General features: G+C 35.8%; 3 protein-coding genes across 3 annotated transcripts in view; 2 read left to right on the forward strand and 1 right to left on the reverse strand.

The window, feature by feature from the left end:
• LOC112057155 (uncharacterized) overlaps positions 1 to 25,466 on the forward strand; it is a 228,179-nt gene that overhangs the window by 111,047 nt on the left and 91,666 nt on the right. The gene's annotated exons all lie outside the window — the stretch shown is intronic.
• On the forward strand, positions 4,164 to 14,295 carry LOC112055388 (tetra-peptide repeat homeobox protein 1-like). Its single transcript, XM_024095472.2, has 2 exons — positions 4,164 to 4,307; positions 12,984 to 14,295. The coding sequence occupies exons 1-2, from the start codon at positions 4,284 to 4,286 to the stop codon at positions 14,199 to 14,201; spliced, it is 1,242 nt and encodes a 413-aa protein (XP_023951240.2). The 5' UTR covers positions 4,164 to 4,283; the 3' UTR covers positions 14,202 to 14,295.
• LOC112055390 (endothelin-converting enzyme 2) lies at positions 14,463 to 24,578 on the reverse strand. Its single transcript, XM_052886180.1, has 14 exons — positions 24,291 to 24,578; positions 22,180 to 22,276; positions 20,720 to 20,814; positions 19,960 to 20,081; positions 19,245 to 19,428; positions 18,617 to 18,878; positions 18,183 to 18,492; positions 17,632 to 17,928; positions 16,997 to 17,194; positions 16,562 to 16,898; positions 16,378 to 16,426; positions 16,211 to 16,278; positions 15,972 to 16,102; positions 14,463 to 15,724 (listed from the first exon to the last, which is right to left on the reverse strand). Exons 1-14 carry the CDS (start codon positions 24,340 to 24,342, stop codon positions 15,527 to 15,529), a joined length of 2,400 nt encoding a protein of 799 aa, XP_052742140.1. The 5' UTR covers positions 24,343 to 24,578; the 3' UTR covers positions 14,463 to 15,526.

Here is a 25,466-nt window from a genome sequence, read left to right on the forward strand (position 1 = left end):
GCACTTCTTCCCTATCCCTACCTTACCCTGCTTCTACCCTACCTCTACATTACCTCTACCGTACCTCAACCCTACCCCTACTCTAGTCATACCCTACTTTTACCCTACCCCTAGGATTTAGGGGTTTGAAAAATAGATGTTGGCCTATTCTCATATATACCAGATAAGCACAAAAAATTTCATTAAAATCGGTCAAGCCGTTTCGGAGGAGAATGGCAACGAAAACTGTGACACGAGAATTTTATATATTAGATTATAAAGCTGAAGAGTTTGTTTGTTTGCTTGAATGCCTACGAACGAGTTTGTTTGTTTTCTTAGAAACTACTAATCTGATTTGAAAAATTCTTTCAGTGTTAGATAGCCCATTTATCGAGAAAGGCTATAAGCTATATACCGTACTCCTACTCCGTACTCCTACTGGAACGGGAACCACGCGTGTAAAACCGTGCCTCGTCAGCTAGTTATTAATAGAGTCATAACTCTTTGGTAATCTTACATGGTCCGTCAGAGAGCTCGCTCTATATTCCAACTTGGCATGCAAACTGCGCGGAAAAAAAATCATGATTTGAGAAATCATGATGCCGTACATGCCACTGAAATTATACTCGTTTAAAATCCTACAATTAGCGGCAAGATTTATGGAGCGGGCTGCGATTAGTGATGTAACTTTGTAATTTATAATTAATCTTCCTACGCCTATCTCAAATATCTATCTAATCTATCTTTTTTATTTAAGCTAGCAAATCTATAGGTACTAATATTATAATTGCGAAAGCAAGTCTGTCTGTCTGTCTGTCTTTACCTTTTCACGGCTAAACCACTGAACCGATTTGAACGAAACTAGTCATAGAGATAAAGTGCACCTTGGAAAAGAACATTGACTACTTATTTCCCGGAATAATCCACGGGCTAGTCTAGAATATACCAAATTTTATTGGAAGTTCGCGCCTTCGTCCGCGGTACATTTAATTTTTTCACAAATCCCGCAGGGAACATGGATTTTTACGGGCCTATTACGGGTTAAGAGACGCCTATGTGTATGCTTAATAACCTCATCTATTTTCCAGTGAAAGTACCAAAGAATCAGAGAGATGTTAAAGATATTAGCCCGGACTGACAGACACACATAAAATATAAGAAAAAATGTTTGTATTTTAGTATTTTAAGCACTTGAGAATTGAGAAAATTCTCAAGTGTTTTAATTAAATTTTATTTATACGAGTATGTACCCTTCATGTATTTATCTCAGAAACGAGTAACCGATATAAAAAAGGGGGATGTATTTCGATTCGTATGCTTTAGTTTATTTTATTTGTTACATCTTAACATCGTCACTTATTAACCAATTTTCTTTCTTTCAGTTTCATATCTTGTGTAAGCGCTTCCCTAGTGTCGGCACCACATCGGTATCTTAATCAGATACCTAACAAGCGATACCGCAGATCCTAACGAGGTAGCGGGTCACCTCGGGCGGGGCCGACATCGGTGCGAGCGCCATTTTTCAATTAATATTTTTTTCCTAATTTAGACAAAGAATGCATCGCTTTATTATAAAATGTGTTTGTATATTGTTTTTTTAAAACTAAGAATCAATTGATAGTAACGAAATTATAGCAAAACTACTTCATGTCAATGACTTTTCTCATTGTTTTAGTAGAATTCATTATTTTTTTTCCGATTGACAATTCAGTCTAAGATGGAAGTAGGCTTACTTGGAAGATTACAAGTTTATTCTTACACATACTTCTATGGGTTTCTACGTGGAATCATACCGGCGTTTTGCACGCTACATTTATGAGCGATTTGATAGTCATCATCATATCAGCCGATGGACATCCACTGCTGGACATAGGCCTTTTATAGGGACTTTCAAACATCACGATACTGAGCCGCCTGCATCCAGCGAATCCCTGTGACTCGCTTGATGTCGTCAGTCCACGTGGTGGAGGGTCAACCAACACTGCGCTTTCTAGTGCGGGGTCGCCATTCCAACTCTTTTGTCTTTAAGTAGGAGGAATTTAAGAGGCTAGTTATACCGGAATAGATATGCCGGTAGGGTGGTAGCTATGGCCGATGCCAAACCTGAGCCAATCTAGAGAGCGCAAATTGACCCCAACTAGAAATCGAATTCTGATCCTTTCTTTTGAAAATCATAGCATTACTAATTAATGCATTCCTGAGTCAAAGGCTTTGACAGACAGATAGACTGGTCTCTCAAAAAGTTCAAAGTGTTTTTAAACGCAAGCTTCTAGGAAAGTCTTATTGTGTGATTAAATAAATGATAAAAAAAACTTGGTGTTAAACTGCACTATACGAGTTTGTAAAATGGTGGTAAAGAAAAAAGGAACCGTGGCTGAGTTTGTTGTGGGCTCTTCTCGGACCAAGGCTCGTTTGGAACCCTCGTAACTTTAATTTTAAATTTTTGACTATAATTACCACCATTAATTTAAATGAAATTACGACATAACTTGACCTTTCAAAAGTGCTTGTAGACAAAGCCTAATTGAAATAGATGAATTTTGATTTTGCTTTTGACGAGCATTAAAGTAATCCTAATTATAAAGATTTAGTTTCTTTCCATTTGTGTTACGGTACCCTAATAATGCGACAACCTGTAAAATAGTACTTTACATAAGTATAATTAGTTATGTTGAATCGTGCGTAAAAATTTAAATAAATCTCAATCGGTCACGAACCTTACTGTCGGCATCATAACCTGTACTTAATTGTTGGCTGTCGTACAATGTAGTGATGCCATTGGCTGATCATGGATGACGGATGGACGTGCACAAGGCTTTTAATTAGGGTAGGCTTACGTACAAATTGTACAAAATGGAAACTGCCTTCTTCAATACTGGTTCTTAATGAATCTTCGATGATGATGATGATGCGTCGTGTTAGCCCAGATATGACTCTGCCTGTAATTCGTGATTCGGAAGGCGTAGGTTTGAATCCCGTTGGGGCATGCTCCTCCAACTGTTCAGATATGTGCATTTTAAGAAATTAAATATGACAAGTCTTGAACTTTGAAGGAAGAACATTGTGAAGAAACCTTGTATACCTGAGAGTTTTCTTAAATCTTTACGAATGTGAAATCTGCCAGTCCGCTTAGGGTCAGCGTGGTAGACTATTAACGTAACCTCTCTCACTCTGAGAGGAGACTCGTGATCAACAGTGAGCTTTAGTGATGAATCTTTAAAGCTATTATTAAATGTGCATTATAATTGCTTATTAAAATTTGCTGCTAAATTGAGTGCATTATCTATGACGCGTTGATCTCTTTTGCACTGAGAAAACACGTCTAAGCACTGCATTTTATTTTTGTTTTTAATTTGTAAAATCAAACTATAAAATGAGTGCCTCCGATAGCTCATATGATGAAGGTAAAAATTTATAATTGATTTTTGCAAAATAGAAAAAAAACGATACAAAAAAAATTATGTGGTAATCATGTCGGATATTTTTCAAGGGGCTTATTTTGTTATCGGAAGCACTAAAGTCTGGAAGATGGGTTAGAAGAAAAGCGCCCCATCCCCATGGTTCGCTATATGTTGATAATTTAGCCTCAATAGCTCAACGGTAAGAGTGGTCGGACTCATCACCGAGGGTGGTGGTTAACGTAAAAGAGTAACAAACATACACACAAACTTTCACCGTTATAATATTTGTGTGATGATCACATTAGATCACACAGAACATATAAAACGATAAAGCCAACGCTATGGTACCTATATCACATCATCACACACATTGCCAGTATCTAACCTAGTTTGAATTGCGTTTAAGGACGTAAAAATAAAAATAATAATAATGATAATTTTAATTATCACTAGGTTCATTAGAAGCTTTAACGCATTCTAAACAGCATATTACATTGCCTTATAATGCAACATAAGGTAATTTAGTAAATAAAATCGAGTGATGTCCAGTTTAAAAATTACCTTCCTTAGTGACGAAAACTACATTCTGTATCACTAATTAAGACCTAAGTTCACCTGCCGTGCATCTGAAACATGATAGATTATTTCACTCTTAACTTCTGAGAAATAAAGTGCATTATCGTTTGCTAATTGGGGAGGATTGCCCACCCTTTAACGATGAAAAGTAGTTTTTGGTGTATATGTTTGAACTGCACTGATTCTAAGTGCCCCGCGTATATATAGCAGTACGCATGGTATTTGGCATTAGACTGACATCAAATATAAAGTCGGGCAGTCGACTTCGGGTTTTAAAAAGTAATGTGATTTGGAAAAAGCCGGCAAAAGGAGTATTCAGTTTTCAAAATGGCGGCGATTCACTTTTTCATGGTACGTAGTTGGTGATAAAAATAGAAATAAGAAATGCTCTCCTTTGGAAAATGTATCTTGGTCTGTGTAAACTAGTGTTTCTCAAAAATCGTCTACCTAAAATTGATACAGCTTAAAACAAGATTAATTTTAATACATAATTTAATTTCGATATTATATATTTTATATATATTATATATTTCGATATTATATTACAATTTTATTTTAAATTTTTGGAAATTACAGGTGTAAGAAAGTATAGGAAAAGTGATATAATTATCTATATTTAATATATATCTGCCGTTGCGAACGACTATGCATAGTTTTATTCCATAATTTCCAATGTGGTGGCTAGTTACCATTCTAATGGCGAAGGCATACCACCAATCGATTTAGCGTTCCGGTACGATGCCGTGTAGAAACCGAAAGGGTTGTGATCTTAGATTGCGTCATCACTATCAGGTGAGATTGTAGTCAAGGTCTAACTTGTATACAATAAAAAACAAAGAAAATACGTGGAAAATGATATTTCTCTCGCATGGAAAATCAACAGCTTAGGATATGTTTTATTGAAGTAGGCCACGGCAATCATGCTTTCCCACACCCAACTACCATACGTCCTACATCGTTCAATCATAAATGCTGCGACGCATTATATTTATCAAATGGTCACCAATAATAACAGTAGATACGTATAGCCTGACCTATACAATATAAAACTTGTTGCGAACATATTCTTTTAAACATAAAAATGGAACCTACTTCAAAGACGTATTTCAGTTATTTCGATTTTAACACAAAACTACTAAAACGATTTTAATGAAAATAAAATTAGACCAATTTGGATGTATAGGTAGAGGTACTCTTTTAAACAAATAATATTCAAAATTGGTTAATAAATGACGAAGTTATGAGACAATCATTAAAAAAAATCATACGCGTTGAATTGAAAATAGACAGGTGCGAATCGGATTCGCCCATCGATGGTTCCGTACAAATCATTCTTCTGTGGTGCTAACATGAGATCAAGTAAGAGAAATAGACAAAATGTCGTCAAATTTTGGCGGAGTTTTTTCATGTAAAGCTGTCTTCAGGAGAAGATTCTCAGTTATCTATAACTTGAAATATAATATAATAAAAAATACGTCTTTATATATATAATAATTTATTTATTTTGCTATTATCCGTGAAAAGCCGACGAACCCATGCGACAGCGTCACCCAGGTCCGACAAAATACTCTCTACGTACGTTTCACCCCGAAACCGGAGCATCCTCAGGAGATGTTGACTCTACAACGTGCAATTGCAAAGAGTTGTAGACAACATCTCCTGAGGACGCTCCAGTTCCGGTTCGTTGTCGTATGGGTTCGTCGGCTTTTCGCGGATAATAGCAAAATTAAATAAATTATTATATATTCATGAAGAACTTCCGCAAAGTAACGCCTGCTTCTATCCAATATTTAAAAAACGTCTCTATATCTATCTTCTTATACGATATTCATAGAGAGAAAAATAAACGAATTTGAAACTCACATTGACGAATTAAATAACCTCTAAAATAGAAAGAATAGAAAAAAATAATCAAGAAATCAGCCTCTTTTGTATGATACTTTACTAAAAACATGCCTCTTTTGGACATTTTTTCAATGTACATTATAACACGTGGCTTTGGCAATAACAAAACCACGTTTTATACATAAATATCTATTGAGTAATATGGTTCAATGACCTCTTATCAATCGACTAATAATCTAGTAGTCAAATCACATAATAAACAAACACTGTGTTACATACTTGTTTATACTCATATGTAATAGGAAGATCATCATAACTGGCACTAAGCTTGTCTAAAAATAATACGCAAGTAGAAAAAAAACGTAGATTAAAATCCAATTTTGTTACAAAAAACAGCAATTTTTTCAATGGCAAGTTTAATTTCACTGGATATCAAAGGGCCTAAAAAGAAAAATAAAAAAAAATGCCATGTTTAAAACATATTCCCTATTCTTAGTAACTTATAATAAAACTGTCGTCGTTATCAACCCATATACGGCTCACTGCTGAGCTCGAGTCTCCTCTCAGAATGAGAGGGGTTAGGCCAATAGTCCACCACGCTGGCCCAATGCGGATTGGCTAATAAAACTGTAACAGGTCCAATTCTGTACATTGAAAGGGTACAAGCAAAGATTTTCTACTAAAGATATGTTAGGTGCCTACAAAATCATCGTAAAAAGTGATCCGAATTTAGCTACTCCACTGAGCGCACACATGCACAATTTTCTGTTGACTTACATTAGGAGGAACAAACATACACACTTCCACACATACTCACACACTATTACATACAAACTTTCGCATTTAAAATATTAATGTGATAGAATGAAAATAAGGTAGTCTTATATCGACTCTTATAATTATTAGGTACTCCTTCTTATAAATCAAATTTATTTTAGCCTCTAAATCTCAGTGGTTAAAAGGCCGGACTCAATACTGAAAGAAATTGAATTTCGGTTCCGACCATTCAACGACACTTTGATTATTCAAGAGGAGTATTAGTAATAAAAATAAGTAATAAAAACAATTACGACCAATTTTCTTTCTTAGAAACACAGAGTAAAGATCATACAGAATGAGTCTTTACAAGCAGCGTGGTGAAACCGGTGAAACCCATAAAACACAAAGGTCACGCGCCTCCTTGACATCCGCATATACAAACTTTTTTCATAATTTGTATTTCAAATTTAACACTAACAATTTAATATAATAGTCAATAATTACCAATAAAAAAATACTTCATCTTATTTCTTTAGTTTGTGAAGAGTTTTTAAAATATTTAAAAAACATAAGACGCCATTTTTGTTGAATAATATTGAAAATTACTGATGCGACGCTTCGTGTCGTACTGATTCGAGAATTTATTCGTTTTTGAATTTTGTGTTTGGAGCGGCTAGGACACCGTCGTGTTCCGTACGCTCTATCTGCCTATTATTGATTAATCTGTTATTAGGAAAGTAAAAAGACTACGTTGTTTTTGTAAGGAATGCAACATCTAATGTAATTAATCGATAATTTCATTGACTTAAGTGAGTAAATGGAGCAAGTCGATCGCGGTTGAGATTCTATAATTGCTGGATACGAGTATACGAGGGTGAATGAACTGAGGGCAGGAATTATTTTATAGATAACAGATTTATTTCGTAAATTTTTCAATAAAACGGGTAAAGAAGAAACGTCTAATTTGGTTAACGGACATTAAAGCAATCTAATATAATCGACCCTTCGCAATTTTGATTTTTTTCTGAAATAACGGCGTAAGATGAAAGTGGTCAAACCTAAAAGATAGGCGTTAGTAAGAATTAATAATGTTAAAATTATAAATCCAATTAAACCTTTAAATGAAAAATATGGGTGAAAGATAATTTTATCTAAATTTCTATTAATAAAGGATTATTTGATGAAGAAACAATAAATGAATAATAGTTATTTTAAGACGAATAAAAGGTAATAAAAATGAAATGTATAAAAAGGAGTAAGGGTGGCGTTATCAAATCCTCCTCAAATTCAAATGACCAATTTTGAAAATTTTCCGATATTGCGGCGAAAGATGAAAGTGGATATACTCGTATATGGGTAGAGGACAGATAGACAAACAAAAAATGTCAAGTAACATGGTACCCCAAGTGTCGACAATTAGGTACTCGAGATATTTAGTCGTAAAGTATTAAATTAGGACGACAGTCTCATCCGACATAATCTCATCCTAAGAAGGCTAAAAATTTGACTGCATACTAGGCTCCTACCACAGTACTGTTGCCAATTATGGACATTGACTTAAAAAAATATTAACTATTTTTTTGTTTTAATCCCTTAATATGCCTTCGTGTTCATTTTGGAAGTGTAAAAACACAAGCCACAACATGAATAAAGAGAAATGTGTGATGACGTCCTCAAAGTGCGAAACCAATGACAACTCCGCGACGCTTTGAGGCTCATCTAACGATCTACGATCGATGGTCAAAGTATTAAAAGTAATTTTAAGATTTTTCAGCGGGATGTCATCATGTCTCTAGTCACCAGAACCATAGTATCGTGAAATCCTTAAAGCTCTCTTAAAAAAAATTCAACAATATTTTTCGTAGAATAGGCTATACAGTGGTAATAAGTAAACATTTTTTTGGGGTTCCTACCCTACATGCAAAGTGAGGATTTATTTTTTATCGTCAATCCCATGGCAAGATATCGGTAATGGTATTTCTGTGCATTACATTATGGCATTGAAGTGCTAACTTAATTTACAGAACCTTATGCGCAAACCGCGCGTGGCCCGATACGCACTTAGCCGGTTTTTATTAATTATTGTTGTAATCTTAGCGTCGTTTTTACATTCAAATATTCAAATATCTCTGTATATCGTCATTTTCTTCGTGTGCCACGTTATAGGGTAAAAATCGAAAATAATTAGGTACATACATGAGGCAATGTCCACGGTCCATATTATGAATATTTTTAATTATTGTTATACTCATAATCACGATTTGTACCTCCAAATATCTCGATAAATCGACATTTTCTTCGTGTGCCGGGTATACATTTAAAATAAAGTAGGTACATAAGGCAATGTGTCCATGTAAGTGTTTTTAACGGAAATACCTAAGTAGCAGTAATTTGTAGTCGGCAGGTAAATTCGTCGCTTGATCAAATGAAGCCGTAACAGTTGCTTTATACGGTAGTTCAACAAAAAAGTGGTTGAAATGTGTTGTTTCGTAAATGTTTTACATTTTTAACGATTTCTGGAATTTGGTAGTTGAAAAAAAATGCTAATAAAGTAAAAAGTCAGAAACATATAAATCTTTAAAGCACGTTATTGTAAAGTAATCGAAGTCGGGCTATAAAATATTGTAATTATTGTACTCAGAGTTAGGAACACCATTTTTAAGCTATATGTACAACCTTGCCTAATACATTTTTTTATCAACGTGACCGTTGAAAGTACATGCAATAAAAATCCTTTAACATGAAAAAAAATAATTGGGCCCGTTTTTTTGGAAAAAACTCACTTTGTAGAAGAAAAGATCAAAGTTTCATTAGCTCAATGAAATAATCAACTAATCAAAAATAATTACCAAGTATAAAATCAACACTTCAGTAACTTTTCAGCACATGGTATGATTAAACTGCATTGAAGGTAGGTATTTTTGTATTTCGTACAAAAACCAATATAACTTAAAAACCGTAAAATTTCAGCTAATATATATAGGCTATTTTAGTAGGTCTTGATGTCAGCTGTCACCCTGTAAAGTATGTCGTAATATTTACGGGACACCCTGTATATCATTAATTTGTGATCATTATGAAACTGGGAAGCTTTTCAAACTATTCAACTCCCACATATTTTGCGTAACGAGATAACTACTAGAAAGCTAGGCAATAATATATTGTTGACAGATCTAGACCACACGTTGTACTAAACGGGCTGTAAACGCAAGTTTCCGTATAGAGGGATGCAATGTAAATTACTGACTTACATCGTTGAGTAATGCTAATTACAACTTCACAATTAAAAACTTTGTAAAGTTCCGACGACAAACTAAAAGTATAAAGACGAAAGAAAGTTTTAATTACTTTACGCTGCAAATGCTAAATCGTTTAGAATGAAGTTAGAAATTGATAGATTATACTTTTTACCCGCAAAAATCAATGGTTTATGGAAAATTCAGGACAAACAAACACTTTTAATTTTTGTTATGGAAAGTCTACAACTTCTCTGGCATTTAAGTTGTGAATCGTATTTACAACTCTATAGTAATTTCTTTAGTCTGTTGAAACGTATTAGGTATTTGTATTGATGAGGACTTTCCACCTAGCTGGGTTAGGACTGTCATTAGGGGTCTGACGATGTAGACAAAGGACAGTTAATAGAACTTTTCTCTTAGAAAAAACGGTTTACAGCAGCAACCTTGTGATTGGGCTCAGTCAATTTGTATTCATGAGGACTTAGCACTTAGATGGGTTGTGACTGTCATTAGTTCCGCTGTATTCTATGATAATTTCTGATAATTCGTTTGTTTGCATCAATTATTTGTTTATAAGTTAAAATTAAATCTTTTGATACTCCTAACAGTCATGAAACTAATGTCAGCCACCGACGATCAAATAATTTCACATGCCTGCAGCGCTAACGTCTTCACAGCCTATAAAACTGATCGTGTGTTGATCGCGATGTGCATGACTTCATGCCAACATACAAACGAGCAACACACGATCAGTTTATATACAAGGCACAATTATCCACCCTCTTTAATTTGACGCGAGTATATTAAAGTGCCATGATAGCCCAGTGGAGGTTTCGAATTCCGGAGGTTGTGGGTTCGAATCCGGTCCGGGCATGCACCTCTAACTTTTCAGTTGTGCGCATTTTAAGAAATTAAATATCACGTTCAAACGGTGAAGGAAAACATCGTAAAGGAAACCTGCATACCAGAGAATTTTCTTAATTCTCTGCGTGTGTGAAGTCTGCCAATCCGCATTGGGCCAGCGTAGTGGACTATTGGCCTAACCCCTCTCATTCTGAGAGGAGACTCGAGCTCAGCAGTGAACCGAATATGGGTTGATAATGATGATGATGTTAAAGTGACCATCGCACTCACCGTACGCTCTCTGCAAGATTTAAAATTACGTTATCTCATGTACACCGAGTAATTGTGTATTATTGTATTTACCCTGCGGAACTACTATAATTTGAGTAACTTTGCTACTGGGATCTAGGCAGGCGCAGTGGTATGCGCGATGGATTTACAAGACGGAGGTCCTGGGTTCGATCCCCGGCTGGGCCGACTGAGGTTTTCTTAATTGGTCCAGGTCTGGCTGGTGGGAGGCTTTGGCCGTGGCTAGCTACCACCCTACCGGCAAAGACGTACCGCCAAGCGATTTAGCGTTCCGGTACGATGCCGTGTAGAAACCGAAAGGAGTGTGGATTTTCATCCTCCTCCTAACAAGTTAGCCCGCTTCCATCTTAGATTGCATCATCACTTACCATCAGGTGAGATTGTAGTCAAGGGCTAACTTGTAAAGAATAAAAAAAAAAGTGCAATAAAAGCTCGCAGTTGCATGATATCGTAAAGCTTAGCCGGACGTCGCCTTGACCCACCGCAGCGACGTGATCTATAATACCGCATTATGGTCTATCTATAGGTAAGGTCTAATATATAAAACACCACTTGAGACAATTATCTATGGAGGTCAGTTACAGAAGGGTAATACCACCAGTAACTTATAATTTTATTAGCCACAACAGCCGTGACCTGTCTGGAAAACATTGTAAAGAAAACGTAAATAATTCAATGTAAAGAAAACGTAAATAATAATCCAATAATTCAACTTTATTATGTACAATGTTAATATACGTCTTAATACAAATAAACCTACTTCTTCTATCTATTTAATAATGAAAATGGTATTAAAATCCGTTGCGTAGGTCTAAGGTAGGTTATTTTTATTGTTACGTTTAGTTGTTACGTCACTCAAACCCTTATCTATCTTCACGGTTCATATCTATTAACGATTTGATTTAGAAGAGATTTACTCTTCAATGGACGCGCTGTATATTACTACTAGATAACGCCGCGCGGTTTTACCCGCGTGGTTCTTGTTTCCGTAGGAATATGGGGAAAATATATAGCCTTCCTCGATAAATGGGCTATCTAACACTGAAAGAATTTTTTTAAATCGGACCAGTAGTTCCTGAGATTAGCGCGTTCAATCAAACAAACAAACTCTTTAGCTTTATAATGTTAGTATAGATTAATGTCGGTTTGAAAGATACAACTCTTTAAGGGACGCGCTGTATATATAACTATATTGACTAGCAGATACCCGCGATTTCGTTCGCGTGGGAAGCCTTCGAATTTAAAAATTACTTACAAAGATTCTCTACATATTCTACCCCCTGAAAGTAAACATAATGAGCCTGGATATCATACCAGTATAACATATGTTAATTCTAGATACTACAATACAAAGTTTAAACAAACATACAAACAAATAAAGTCTTTTGATTTTCATAAGCGGTGATATAAGCTGCTGCTAAACCTATTTCTGTAGCTACGAGCTAACTACTTATTTTTAAACCATACGTAACAATAATGTTAATTTGTTGGGCAATTCTTAAAAAAATTAATTGTCTAAATTCAAAACTCGCGTGCGACTCGTTACGTATTTTAAGTTCTTAAACAAAACTAGTTAAGATTTCTAGATAAGAGTTACAAGGGTTCATTACAAATTTTATTGTTTGATTTTATATTAAAGTTTTACTGTGTCTACCCACACACACAGAAAGCTATAAGGCAACATGCAACGGCCATCGCCTCTTCGATCTATGTACCCCGCCGATTACTACATCACCTTCGCGACTCGTTGAGCTATGTCGGTGACTTTGGTTTTTCTGGGATTTTCTCATTCCTGATTCGATCACGCAGATATACTGTTTTTCTGACCCTTCATAAGAGGCTCATACTTAGCAACCAAGTCTCGGAACCACAGGTTATATGGTTCCGAGACTTGGTCGCTAACTATGGGCCAAAAAATTTTAAGATTCTCTCAATTCTAATAATAATAATAATAATAATTAAACGTGTACCCGTAAGCACACAGGCTAACCGATAGCATATAATTACAACAATTTGTTTTACATCTTTGCAGATGCTGCTTGTAGCAAGTAGCTTATCAGCGAAGGAGATCGGCAAAGCGAAAGTGTCAGAACTCCTCGAGAACGGCATAAAAGACGAGCCCGCAGTCAAGCCGGTGAAGCGAGGGATCATCTCCACTGGCCACGGGTACGGAGGCATCGGATACGGTTCAGGGATTGTATCATCCGGTCACGGATACGGTGGAATCGGCCTAGGATACGGCTCAGGGATTGTGTCATCCGGCCACGGATACGGAGGACTATCCAGCGGTATTGGATATTCGTCTGGAATCGTTTCCTCTGGAATTTCCTCGGGTATAGCTCTCGGCGGAGGCATTGGTGGAGGAATCATTGGAGGAGGCGCTGGGATAGCAGTAGGAGCTGCCCCAGTAGTGGCAGCTGCACCAGCAGTTGCAGTTGCCGCCGCCCCAGCAGTCGCAGTAGCGCCCGCCGCCGTCCAGACATCCGTCTCAGTGCAACCCAACCCCGTAATCCTCCGCCAAGAAGTCCCTAGATTCATCACGAGGACAATCACCAGAGACGTCCAAGTACCGGTCCAAGTACCGGTCCCAGTACCGGTTGACCGTCAAATACCCGTACCAGTGAGAGTCCCCGTACCTGTGCCAGTCGACAGACCGTACCCAGTCATCCAGAAAGTACCAGTCGAGGTGACGAGGCAAGTGCCTGTGTATTATGAGAAGAGAGTACCTATCCCTGTGAAAGTGCCAGTGTCAGTCCCAGTGCCCTACCCTGTCACAGTTGAGAAGCAAATTCCAGTGGACCGCCCGGTGTACGTCGACCGTCAAGTGCCAGTGCCTCACCCAGTTTACGTCGACCGTCCAGTGAATGTGCCAGTGCCCGTGCACGTAGACAGGCCAGTGCCAGTGCCTCACCCTGTCGTCGTCGACAGGCCAGTGGCTGTTCCACAGCCCGTTGTCGTTGAGAAACCAGTAGCAGTACACTCTGTGCCAGCAGTCTCCACTGGTGTGGCGATTGGTACCGGCTTGGGCTACGGCGGTGGGCTCTCGTATGGAGGCGGTTTGTCATACGGCGGCGGAGTATCTTACGGTAGCGGACTGTCCTACGGCAGTGGTATATCCTACGGCGGTGGACACGGTCTCATAGGAGGTGGCCACGGTCTCATAGGAGGCGGAATCTCATCTGGAATCATATCCGGCCACGGCTTCTCGTCTGGCCTTTCCGGTGGATACTCAAAAATCATTAGCCACTAAGTTTATTCGTTATAGGATACCCAAAATGTACAAGTCAATGATTTTAGATTAGCTCTTGTATTAAATTTTATTTAAAAACATTTTCGTTTCACAATTTTGTGCAGTTTTATTGCTCAAATTAACAATAATTTTCACCCTCGAAATATTTATTTTACAAAAAGTTAAACTTCACTTCCTAAATTGTATATACACGTCTCTAATAGGTCTATCACATTGTAATAGCTATAATAACTTATCTATTTATAAAACACAATGTAAATTGGTTTTTATATTCATGAATGAAAAGCCTAAGTCATTATTTATCGAAATAATTTTAATATTGTTTATATCGTATCAAAATCAGTAATGTATATAAATATAATACTAAAATAGGAACTACGAATTCTATGAATTTATTTATGATTTTGATGATATTATTTTATTGTCTTTCCTTTGTTTTTAATAAATGAAATAAGTAACGTACGTCTTTTCTTAATATTAATTTACATAAAATCAACCTAACAATAAAACTACCAATAATATTAATACTAAATAATAATAAAACTACGTAAAATGCTATTAAAAAAAAGTAGTTATCAAGTTTTTAAACTTAGATCTAGTTAGACTTTACCCTAAATGTGTTAGAAAAATGGAATTAAAAAATAATACACCTTTGTCTAGGATTCATGGGGGTTCCAGGGGAACATCCCCATACTCTAGAAAATTCTTCATTGTTTTGCAAAGCACCCTGAGCTCGGAAATGTTGGGGGGAATGTTCGTCTGACAGTTCCGACTTCAGAGATTCTTTGGTAGTTACACCACACCATAGCTAAAACAAAAGGAAACATAATGTTATTTTAACTTTAGATACTGTCATTACTAACACACTAACATATTTTAATTTAGTTTTTAAGTACCTATAACTACTAATATTACTAACAATAGGATATTAAAATTTAATCAATTGAATGTAATTTATGGATTTTATTATCTGAAATAAAGATTTATTATTTTTATTATTATTATTTACAAGAAAAGAAAAAGCACTTAAAGGTACAGACAAATAGAAAAGAAGGGAAACAGAGATGTTTTCCAAGAAAATATTTGCTATTGCTAAAACAAACATTACTTTTTTGAGAACAATATGGAATTAAGTTCAATAAATTGAATTATACGTGACTGAAAACGAACTTTTGTAAAGATACCAAAGTCAAGTTTTGATTACTTATAAGTTCAAAGTCAAAGACAAAATTCAGATATTTCAAGTAGGCTTAGTTTACAAGCACTTTTGTCGGGTTATGTTATAATGAGTAAAGTCGAAAACTTAAAATAAAAGTTACGACGGTTCAAAAAGCGCCTTCAAGGTAAAATATACTTACGTTTCCATATGATAAAAAGAATAATTGTTCAGAGTTTAGGTGTTCAAAGCCAGGCAGTTTGGGTTCTTCTCCGTTTTTAAAAAGATGCTCCTTCAAAGCTCCGAAAGCCTCTCGAACGCCACCATTATCGGCAATATTTTCACCTAGAGTTTTTTTTCCATCTACCTGTAAAGCATTTTACTTCATGTTATCAGTTTGTTTGTCACGGAATCACGGATTTATTTTTTATAACGAACGCAAAAAGTAGAATGATGTATGTAATGTATATAAGAAGACAATTATTAACGGTTCTTTTCGTCACTAAACATATGGAGACTTATGATTACAAGTTTCAGGAAGGTATATTATAAATTACGTAAATGGTCATTGTCAAGGAGAGATCTTTATAAAAAGGAGAGTATCTAAAACTTACATGTTCATTTAATTCAGGGATGAAGTAGGACGAATACTGATCGACAAAGCACTGAGTCAAATTGACGAACGATGCTATGGTTCCGTTTGTCCACCAGGGTAATAGGTTGCCGTTTTTGTCAAATTGTCGCCCTAGGGGGAAAAAAAAGTTATAGTACAATGTACAGATGATCAAACTAACTTTTGAAGTGAAGCTACTTTTGATGCTAAGCAATTTTCAATGTTATACTGTTACTTTACCAAAATTGTCGAATCCATGAGTTATTTCATGTCCAAGCACTGTACCCAGTGAACCATAGTTTAGGGAACTGTTAAACATACAGATTAAAAGAAAATGAGATTTGAAAAAAAAAACATATTGGCAATAATTCTAAGATAGATTCAGGAAACTAAAACAATATACATACTCGAGTCCTAAATCGTAGAAAGGATATTGTAACATTACCAAAGGTACAGCTGCGTCCAAAATTTAGAACAAATTTATAAAAACAAAATATTTGATTACAGTTATTACGAGTACCGTCAGATTTAAAAATGACTTAGTTAAAAAATCTGTTAAAATTTCTTGAACAACCCATTTATTAAACTTACTTATTGTATTTTCTTGAAATGTGTGGTATGCATTGACCTCAGTCGGATCAGTAGCCCAAGTGACATTGTTGCCAATGCGAAATCTATTTAGAGCATTTTTAATCTTCACTTGTATTATATTTATTAAATTCTCCAAATGCTTCATTGTATCCACTTCGATCCCTTCGTAAAATTCTTCTAATTTACCCTGTTCAAGTAGCCAATCAGGAAAGCCCACCAATGTTTTCATTTCAGTAATTTTTTGATAAGTTGCTAATTTTGTAGCTTCATCCATCCATTTTGTTTTACCAACCAAACGGGATAGGGAATTTTTCATTTCACTTAACATTACTTGAATCTATAACATAAATTAGAAAGTTTTTAACTTTTTTTACCCATGATATATCGCGTTTTAACGAAATTTAACTATTTATTGTTTTATTTGTCTATACACACCTTTGGTTTAGTATTAGTAAGAAAATCGGGCTTAGCAATTGCATACGAAACTGCCATGCCAAGTAAATCGTTAACAGCACTTGCACAATACAAACTACGTGGTGGCATGGTTAGATCGTGTTGTCGCAGAGCATCGTAAGATCTTTGGAACAGCAGACGTAGTTCTGTCGTCGTATGAGCTGCCATTACTTCTACAACCTTGAAAAAATATCGGTCCCCTTAAAAAGTTGAATAACCATCGATTTTTACGAAAACCGCAGAATCGAATTTTCAGAATCAGAAAATTCAGAATCCGGGTAACAATAATAGCACTACTTTTTGATTGCTTTACTACCAATGTATACTATATTAAAGAGTTTGTATTAGAGAGTTTGTGGTACTGGTGGGGGTTACAAACTCTGGATCTACAAATCCGATTTTTTTAATTTTTTTACCAGAAAGCCATGTTATTTGTGAGTGTCATAGGCTATATTTTATACGCATATTCTTCCAGGAACGAGAACTACGTGGGTGAAACTTTGAGGCGTCGTCTAATCTCTTTTAAAATGCTAATGATGTGTTCCTTGTATTACAAGTGAAATACTGCGAGTGAGATTTCATACAGATATTTCAGAAGACACCAAAAGTAAAGTTACCTTTATCCATATATAAAGTTCAACTGTCACAGGTGCGGCTCTAGATAAATATGCAGCCATTAACGACATATACTTTAAATCAGGGTCAGATATTAATATTTTATCCTTTTTAAAATCTAGTTCCACATCACTTATATTGAATACGCCTTCTAAGTATCTTTTCCAAATGGGAACTGGTGTACCGTTGTTACTTAAAACAATCATATCTGTATGAGCTTGAACTTCATCTACATCGTATTCTGGTACATCAAGATACTGATCATCATCACCTGTACTTGTATCATTGTCAGCTTCTAGCTGAAAGAATAACATTTGTTGTATACATTTAATAAATCTTTACTCAGTCATATACTAAATATTGCTAATGACTAGTATTAGGTTCAGAATCAAAACTTCCCAAACAAAATGGCATATTTCAATGGAATCTTATACTTAAAAATAAGATTAGAATAAGCTGAGTAATTTTCAGGTTTATTTATTTAATTATTATAAATCATGGAATATTTTATTAATTTAACTATTTTTACTTTCATCGATACTGATATTTTTACCTCATACATATTTTCACTCATTGTATAAAACTCATCTGCAGCTAGAAAAATATTTTGGTCCAACTCCAACTCCGTTATATTAGAATCTTTTGGGGCACTTTCTAAGATAAAAAGCTTTATTAGTTCTGCGTAGAATAACTTGTAAATATGTGCAGCCTTTTCTTCGTCATCTTTATATTCTAATGACTCGAATTTATTATCGTTTTGCTCATAATAATTATTAAAAATTCGTATATTTTTCTTTCGATAGTCCATATTTCGTTTTACAAAATTTCTTTGTCCAATGTGTTGTTTCTTTTCGTTGTGCATGCTGTAAACATTAAATATTTACATTTATAAAGATCGAAGAAAGCTCATTCTATAGAATAATTAATCTGTTTTTGAGTATTTTTGGTAATCCACGCAAACACATGAAATATTTTAAACTATTCTACCTTGGAAAGGGATTAGTAGTTTCTGGTGATCCCATAACTAGTCGATATACTAAGGAATTTTTCGGATCAGTGAACAAATCGAATCCAATTAAGACATCCATCCCCAGTTGTGTTTTAACGTTTATCACAGCTTCTAACCAGTCAAATTTGTAGGTAGAATAATCGAAATGTTCTGTTGCATTGACGAACGTAGGATATAGTGGTAAACCTAACGATTTTAAAATTTTGAACACTGGTTTGAGGCTTAGTTTGTCCAATTTCTCTGAAACAAATTAACAATTATTGAAGAGCTCACGTAAAATAAACTTATTAAGAATAATGACGGCTTCTGGTACTAAAATACGATGATACTGTAGTTACTTTAAGCTGCTAGAATCTTTTAGTGTAACGTAACTAATGTCGTGACACTACATTGGAGAAGAGTGGTGCATCTAAGCTCTAAATCTTACAATTTTGTAGGAGAACAAAATACTGTCCTTTCGACGGGCCTATATTTTTTAAGCTGTTGCTGCTGATGATGAACTACTATCGTAAATAAATGATATTTCCTGGCGAAAAAGACTAATCTTAAGCATTTGTGTTAGTTGAGCCAAAGTATAAGATTTAACTAAATATAAAAATTGATCACCAGTGTCCATACAGGCGGTGTAAAGATCTTTAGCCTGCTGCACAGGTTTCGGCTGATCTGTCGTGTTGTGTGTAAGGAAATCTCGCACCACCGCGTACACTTTGTTCTGTTTCTCTCTGAACCAATCGTAGGAGCGGTACGCGTCTGGTCGAGGGTGTTCCTCCGCCCAGTTGCCACAGACGTACTTGAAAAAATCGAGTTGATTTTAGATAAATTCATTTCTTTTTTCTCTTGAAAATAATCTACGCTTGATCTTCTAGATATTATGATTTCCCCCTAACTCGCAAAAAATGTGTAGGAGTGGATACGACAATAGTCCAGCGGGACTTCTCGGTGATGTGTCCGGCCCCTTTACCGTTAAGATATTGAGGCTAATGAATATTAAAGGCTAAGTATTTTTTTCCCAAATATTTCGCAGCGGCTAATTGTCTCTATTGGTGAGTGGTGACAGAAAGGCTGCTTCATTCTTTGCATTCAAGGATTGAACTAATTGTCCAACGCGGAAATGCAGCCTCCATTCTACACTAGCATGTTTTATATGGTTATAAGGATAAGTTAGCTTAAGTTTCTAATTGTATTATTTTCAAAAATGTCAGGACACTATTTTTGCACGCTTTAAATTAGCTTCACTTGTAACAATGTATATAAGAAAATCTTGGAATCTTAATTTGACCCACTTCCCGGTCTTCGATTAGGATGATTGATATGATATTACCTGATAGAAGTCCTGGCACGGATGGGTAGTAGGGTCCATCGAGAGCGCCAAGTTAGCAGCGGATCTCAAGCATTCCTTCGTGTGACATATTCGTACTGGCTTGTTCCGTTTTTGTTTTACATCTACAAATTAACTAAATAAAAGCCTTCGTTTGGTATTTTTTTGAAATTCATGGTTTTTATATATAGATAAACTCACTTCCACACGTGGTTTTGAAAAATATTGTATTTTGGTAAATCAAGCTCGTGAGCCGTGATAGCCCAGTGGGTATTACCTCTGCCCCCGATTCTGGACGGTGTGGGTTCGAATTCGGTCCGGGACATGCACCTCCAATTTTTCAGTTGTGTGCATTTCAAGAGATTAAATATCACTTGTCAAACTCATAAGCCGTTATGGCCCTGTGGAGCCTCTGCTTCCGATTCTGGACGGTGTGGGTTTGAATCCAGTCCGGGGCATGCATCTCTAACTTTTCGATTGTGTGCAATTTTAGAAATTAAATATCACTTGTCTCAAACGGTGAAAGAAAAACATCGTGAGTAATGTGAATATCTGTTAGTTACAAAATCAAATATTATTATTCTAAGCATACCAATCGGTATTGGAGCATTATGGATAAGTGGATGATATAATGGATGGATGAATTATAGAGGGTCTAAACTCCATATCCTCTCTCTGATAAGGAAAAGGGTCTGGCCTACTTGTGAACCATCATTAAGTTGGTAATAGTGACTTGTAAAATAATTTAAAAAAATGTACTTACATAGCACAGTCATTGCAACTGTTAAACACAACAAAAGTAGAATTAATGCTAATAACAATATTAATAAGAATTTATTCCTGTGTTTTCTTCTAAACCTAAAAGAGAAAAATGCAGGTTAGAACATAGAAGACGGTATTCCGTAAGGATACCAAAAATTGCATGCTGTTATAACAATGAGTGTAGAAAAAACAGTCCATTAAACTATATTTAGCTGAAAGTTTATAAGCTACCACAGGTAAGTACAGTATGCAATTAAGGTGTTTGAGCTCAGACCAATTACCTCTCTTACAGGACCTGCCTCGCTAGACGTTACCCCTCTGTCAAAACTATATGATCATGATCATATGGCTCCAAAAAATTATAACAACTTGCCACAACATCTGGCAGACAAGGTAATTGGTCCGAGCGTTTGGGTTATGTTGACTTTGGGAGCAGGTAAGATGTATCGTATTTTTTTTTTTATTTTCTTCGGAATAGCATGAGAAATCCTTGTCTTTCGTGATAACTCTTAGCTGCTTCAAATAAATTAAACATCATCGGTTTTTAACAAACGTCAGCTTTAGCGTTTTCTATGTTCTATGTTGCTTATCTGTGGTAGGAAAAGGACTGACATACTTTCAGTTTTTTTATTGTCTGTAATTTCTTTTTTTTTTGCTTATTTTTTTGTAGCTTATTTTTAAGTTTATTGACCGAATAAATATATTTTTCTCTTTCTCTGAATTAACCTCACTTACGTTATTCTAAGATCAACAAAAAAGTAGTTGACTCATATAAAATTTAATATAAACAATATTAATTTCGCTTAGTAAAAGTTAAGGATTTCTTAGAAAAATAATTAATTTAAATATCACGTATTTTTTCAAATTTTCCGAACGTCAAAAACGCTGTCCATTTCGTCACTAAAACACTTGATGTACTAAACGTCGTACTAATTGTTTTCTAATAATTTTATCAAACGCTCCATTTGTATAGAATTTATTATAGTGACGTCATGCAACAGTTAAAATATAGACTGTCATGGCCAACAAGCGTTTAAGCTCGTATTTCCAAAAACATATATATAAAAACCAAAATTTCATTCATGTTATTTTCAAGACCATTTAAAAAAAAGTGTCTGACTAGCCTATTTTTGCAGCAATAATCTATACTAAAGCCATACTCAAGGAGTACTGTTTACTAACAAACAAATTAGAAATGAGGGTAGAAAACGCATGTCATTTCATAACTTTTTCATTTAAAATTATGTGTTGTTTTTTTATAAAATATTATTCAAAATATATTAACTATATGTAACTATTTTAAGCTTATTAATCAAATTCAAAGTTAATTATAAATATTATTAGATGTGAAATGACTGGCGATTTATACCCTCATTTTTTATTTGTTTGTTGGTAATGGTAATGGTATGGTATTCCTCGATTATGGCTTTAGTATAGCAAATTTAAGAACAAGTTACCAACCGAGCAGTCCTAGAGCCAACCGCTATCAGATAGCCAGCTTCTCTGAGTTCATTACCGTTCTTTAGTGGCGGGGTTATAGTCTTAGCACTGGCAGCTCCTTGAAATGTATACAATTAGTCATAATGATTATTATAATTTTAGCCCAGTGGATATGACCTCTGCCTCCGATTCCGGAGGGTGTGAGTTCAAATACGGTCCGGGGCATGCACCTCCAACTTTTCAGTTGTGTGCTTTTTAAGAAATTAAATATCACGAGTCTCAGACGGTGAAGGAAAAACATCGTGAGGAAACCTGCATCTCAGAAAATTTTCTTAATTCTCTGCGTGTGTGAAGTTTGCCAATCCGCATTGGGCCAGCGTGGTGGACTATTGGGCTAACCCCTCTCTTTCTGAGAAGAGAATCAAGCTCAGCAGAGAGCCGAATATGAGTTGATAGCTACGAGGTATCATTTAAGTACCTCTTTAAAATTTTACTAACATGATCCCATTAACTGAGGTAGGTTTAATTTTTTTCAAGACAATGCTAGTCACTCACAATCCAATAAGTCCATTTGCCTGCAGCACTAGCGCGCGGCAGGACATCCAATGAAACTGATCGTGTGTTGGTCGCACTCTGCATGATGTCATGCAATTCGCGACCAACGCCAACCAACAAACGATCAGTTTAATTGGATGGTGAGTGGCTACTGGCTAGCATTAGGGCTTGACTTCAGTTTATGAGGTCCTGGGATCGAGTCTTTGGTTGGGTTATAATATGATGTATTAAGTTTTGCTTTCCTCCAAAAAAATCTGCAGGTTAAGCAAGTTAAGCAGTTGGTTAAGCAGCGTCTGACGGCCTCCGTGGTGCAGTGGTATGCGTGGTGGATGTACAAAACGGAGGTCCTGGGTTCGACCCCGGCTGGGCTGATTGAGATTTTCTTAATTGGTCCAGGTCGGGCTGGTGGGAGGCTTCGGCCGTGGCTAGTTACCACTCTACCAGCAAAGACGTACCGCCAAGCGATTTAGCGGTCCGGTACGATGCCGTGTAGAAACCGAAAGGGGTGTGGATTTTCATCCTCCTCCTAACAAAGCCAGTTTCCATCTTAGACTGCATCATCACTTACCATCAGGTGAGATTGTAGTCAAGGGCTAACTTGTAAAGAATAAAAAAATGGGTGCTCATAGTTTTTTGTGACCAGCAAGCCAATTCATTTCATTTTCACAATGACGACTTACATGCAATCCCAGCTTACGATGATGTTTTATATCCATTTTTGGGAAAATCTCGCGTGATTTGTAACGTTGTTACAAAGTTATTCATTATCAAATTAAATCTACACTGCTGTACTATACGGCAACTCCATGAAAGTAGGTTTCGTAGGAGTTTAGATTGTTATCACTTCGTAGCAAAATACATACCTATGTGTACTAATATGGTAGCTACAGTTTACTGACCTTTCGTAACACTGAATCGATTTATGAAAACCTACATACCTCTGTATTTAGGGTGTAAGTACGAATAATATTTTTTAAAATGATTATTCTTTACAAGCTAGCTCTTTTCCACAATCTCTCCCTATGGTAAGTGATGATGCAATCTAAGATGGAAGCGAGCTAACTTGTTAGAAATAGGATGAAAATCCACAACCCTTTCGCTTTCCACACGACATTTTACCAAAACGCTAAATCGCTTGGCGGTACGTCTTTGCTGGTAGGGTTGTAGACTCGGCCGAAGCCTCCAATCACCTAGACCTGGACCACTTAAGAAAACCTCAATCCGCCCAGCCGGGGATCGAACCCAGGACTTTATTTACAGGATTATCTAGTTGTGACTAAAGCTGTCCCATTCTTATTTTTACCTAGCTTTTGCTTCCGATATCACTCTCGCTTTTGTAAATCTACTTACTAGAGATGCATTTTCACCTACTTCAGATAAAACAGAAGTGTAAGTAGGACATATTGAGTATTAATATAATTGATTTGTAATTTTTTTGCCAGAAAGTCCAGGTCAAGAAACAAAAAAGTTCAAAAAACCTAGACTTAGTAACAGACACTGCAGGACATAGGCCTTATATTTCTTTATCACAAATTTCTATTATTTTTTTTAAATAACTTATATTTTTGAAAACTTACTCGTAACAGTTGGTCCCATGATATCACGTTCTTCACCTGCCCACGCATTCATTTTGAAAAAAAAACTTACTCTCAATTTTAATTAGGCACTAAAAATATTTTTGTTAACAGAAAACTGTTAAATTTTATTCATAAACTAACACATTTCGATAATTTATTTAATAATAAAACTTAGTTAAGTTATTCATAATACTTATAATATTTCACGAATACATTTGGTATGCATATAACAAATCACGTTAGGCATATCGTGTTGAGTAAAAATACCAAGTTCACTGTGTATAGTTTCAAGGCATTCGAGGCACTGAAACTTTCTGTGGTTCGCTGAAGTACTTGCTTTTTGTAGGGTGACCATTATTTTATCTTGTTTTTAACCGATTTAAAAAAAGATTTCAATTCGAGTCTATGTTTTTTCGTACGTAAGTTACGCGATTACTGGAAGTCCACTGGACTGATTTGAAAAATCTTTTTCGTTTGAAATGGTGTACTTCTAAGGTGGTCCCATTGTCATGATGACGGGATCTGATGATGGGATCCTGGAGAAATCCATGGGAAATTTCAAAAATCGTCAAGGCATTTTTTATGATTATAATTTCAGATAACAGATATTAATAAAATGTTTTACCTCTTATTATTGACACTCTCAAGTTTTTAGAACTATTTCTTTAGTCCAAACTATCCGTATGAGAACAATGACGCAAATCTTTAGTCTATAGAGGGATGAAAACCAATCGGTATCTTGTATTCCAATGGTAAAAGATAAAGGAAGGACAAGGTTAAATAATTAAACGAATGGCATCTCCAAGCTATCGGCGAACGTCTAAAACTCAAGAGCATATTCTTTAGAATACTGCCAAATTGGTAGTACCGATTTCAATTCATTTGTTATTATGCTCACTTGCAATATTAGTTGAGTCGGCGAAATGCCCGCCGCCGAATTGCCAGTCTTTGAGTTTGTGAAAAGGTAAAAAGTTTTACCTTTTTACTGGCACTTTCATATTTTCTGGTATACAAATCAATAATGTAATTATAATAATTGGATATATAGCTCAACGAGTTGCGAAGCTGAAGAGCCGATGGACGTTGGGATCCCAAAGTGCTGGAATGGCGACCTCGCACTAGAAAGTGTGGTCGACTGCCCACCAGGTGGTCTGACGACATCAAGCGAGTCGCAGG

The sequence above is a fragment of the Bicyclus anynana genome, chromosome 16 (assembly GCF_947172395.1).
Source record: "Bicyclus anynana chromosome 16, ilBicAnyn1.1, whole genome shotgun sequence".
NCBI lineage: Eukaryota > Metazoa > Arthropoda > Insecta > Lepidoptera > Nymphalidae > Bicyclus > Bicyclus anynana.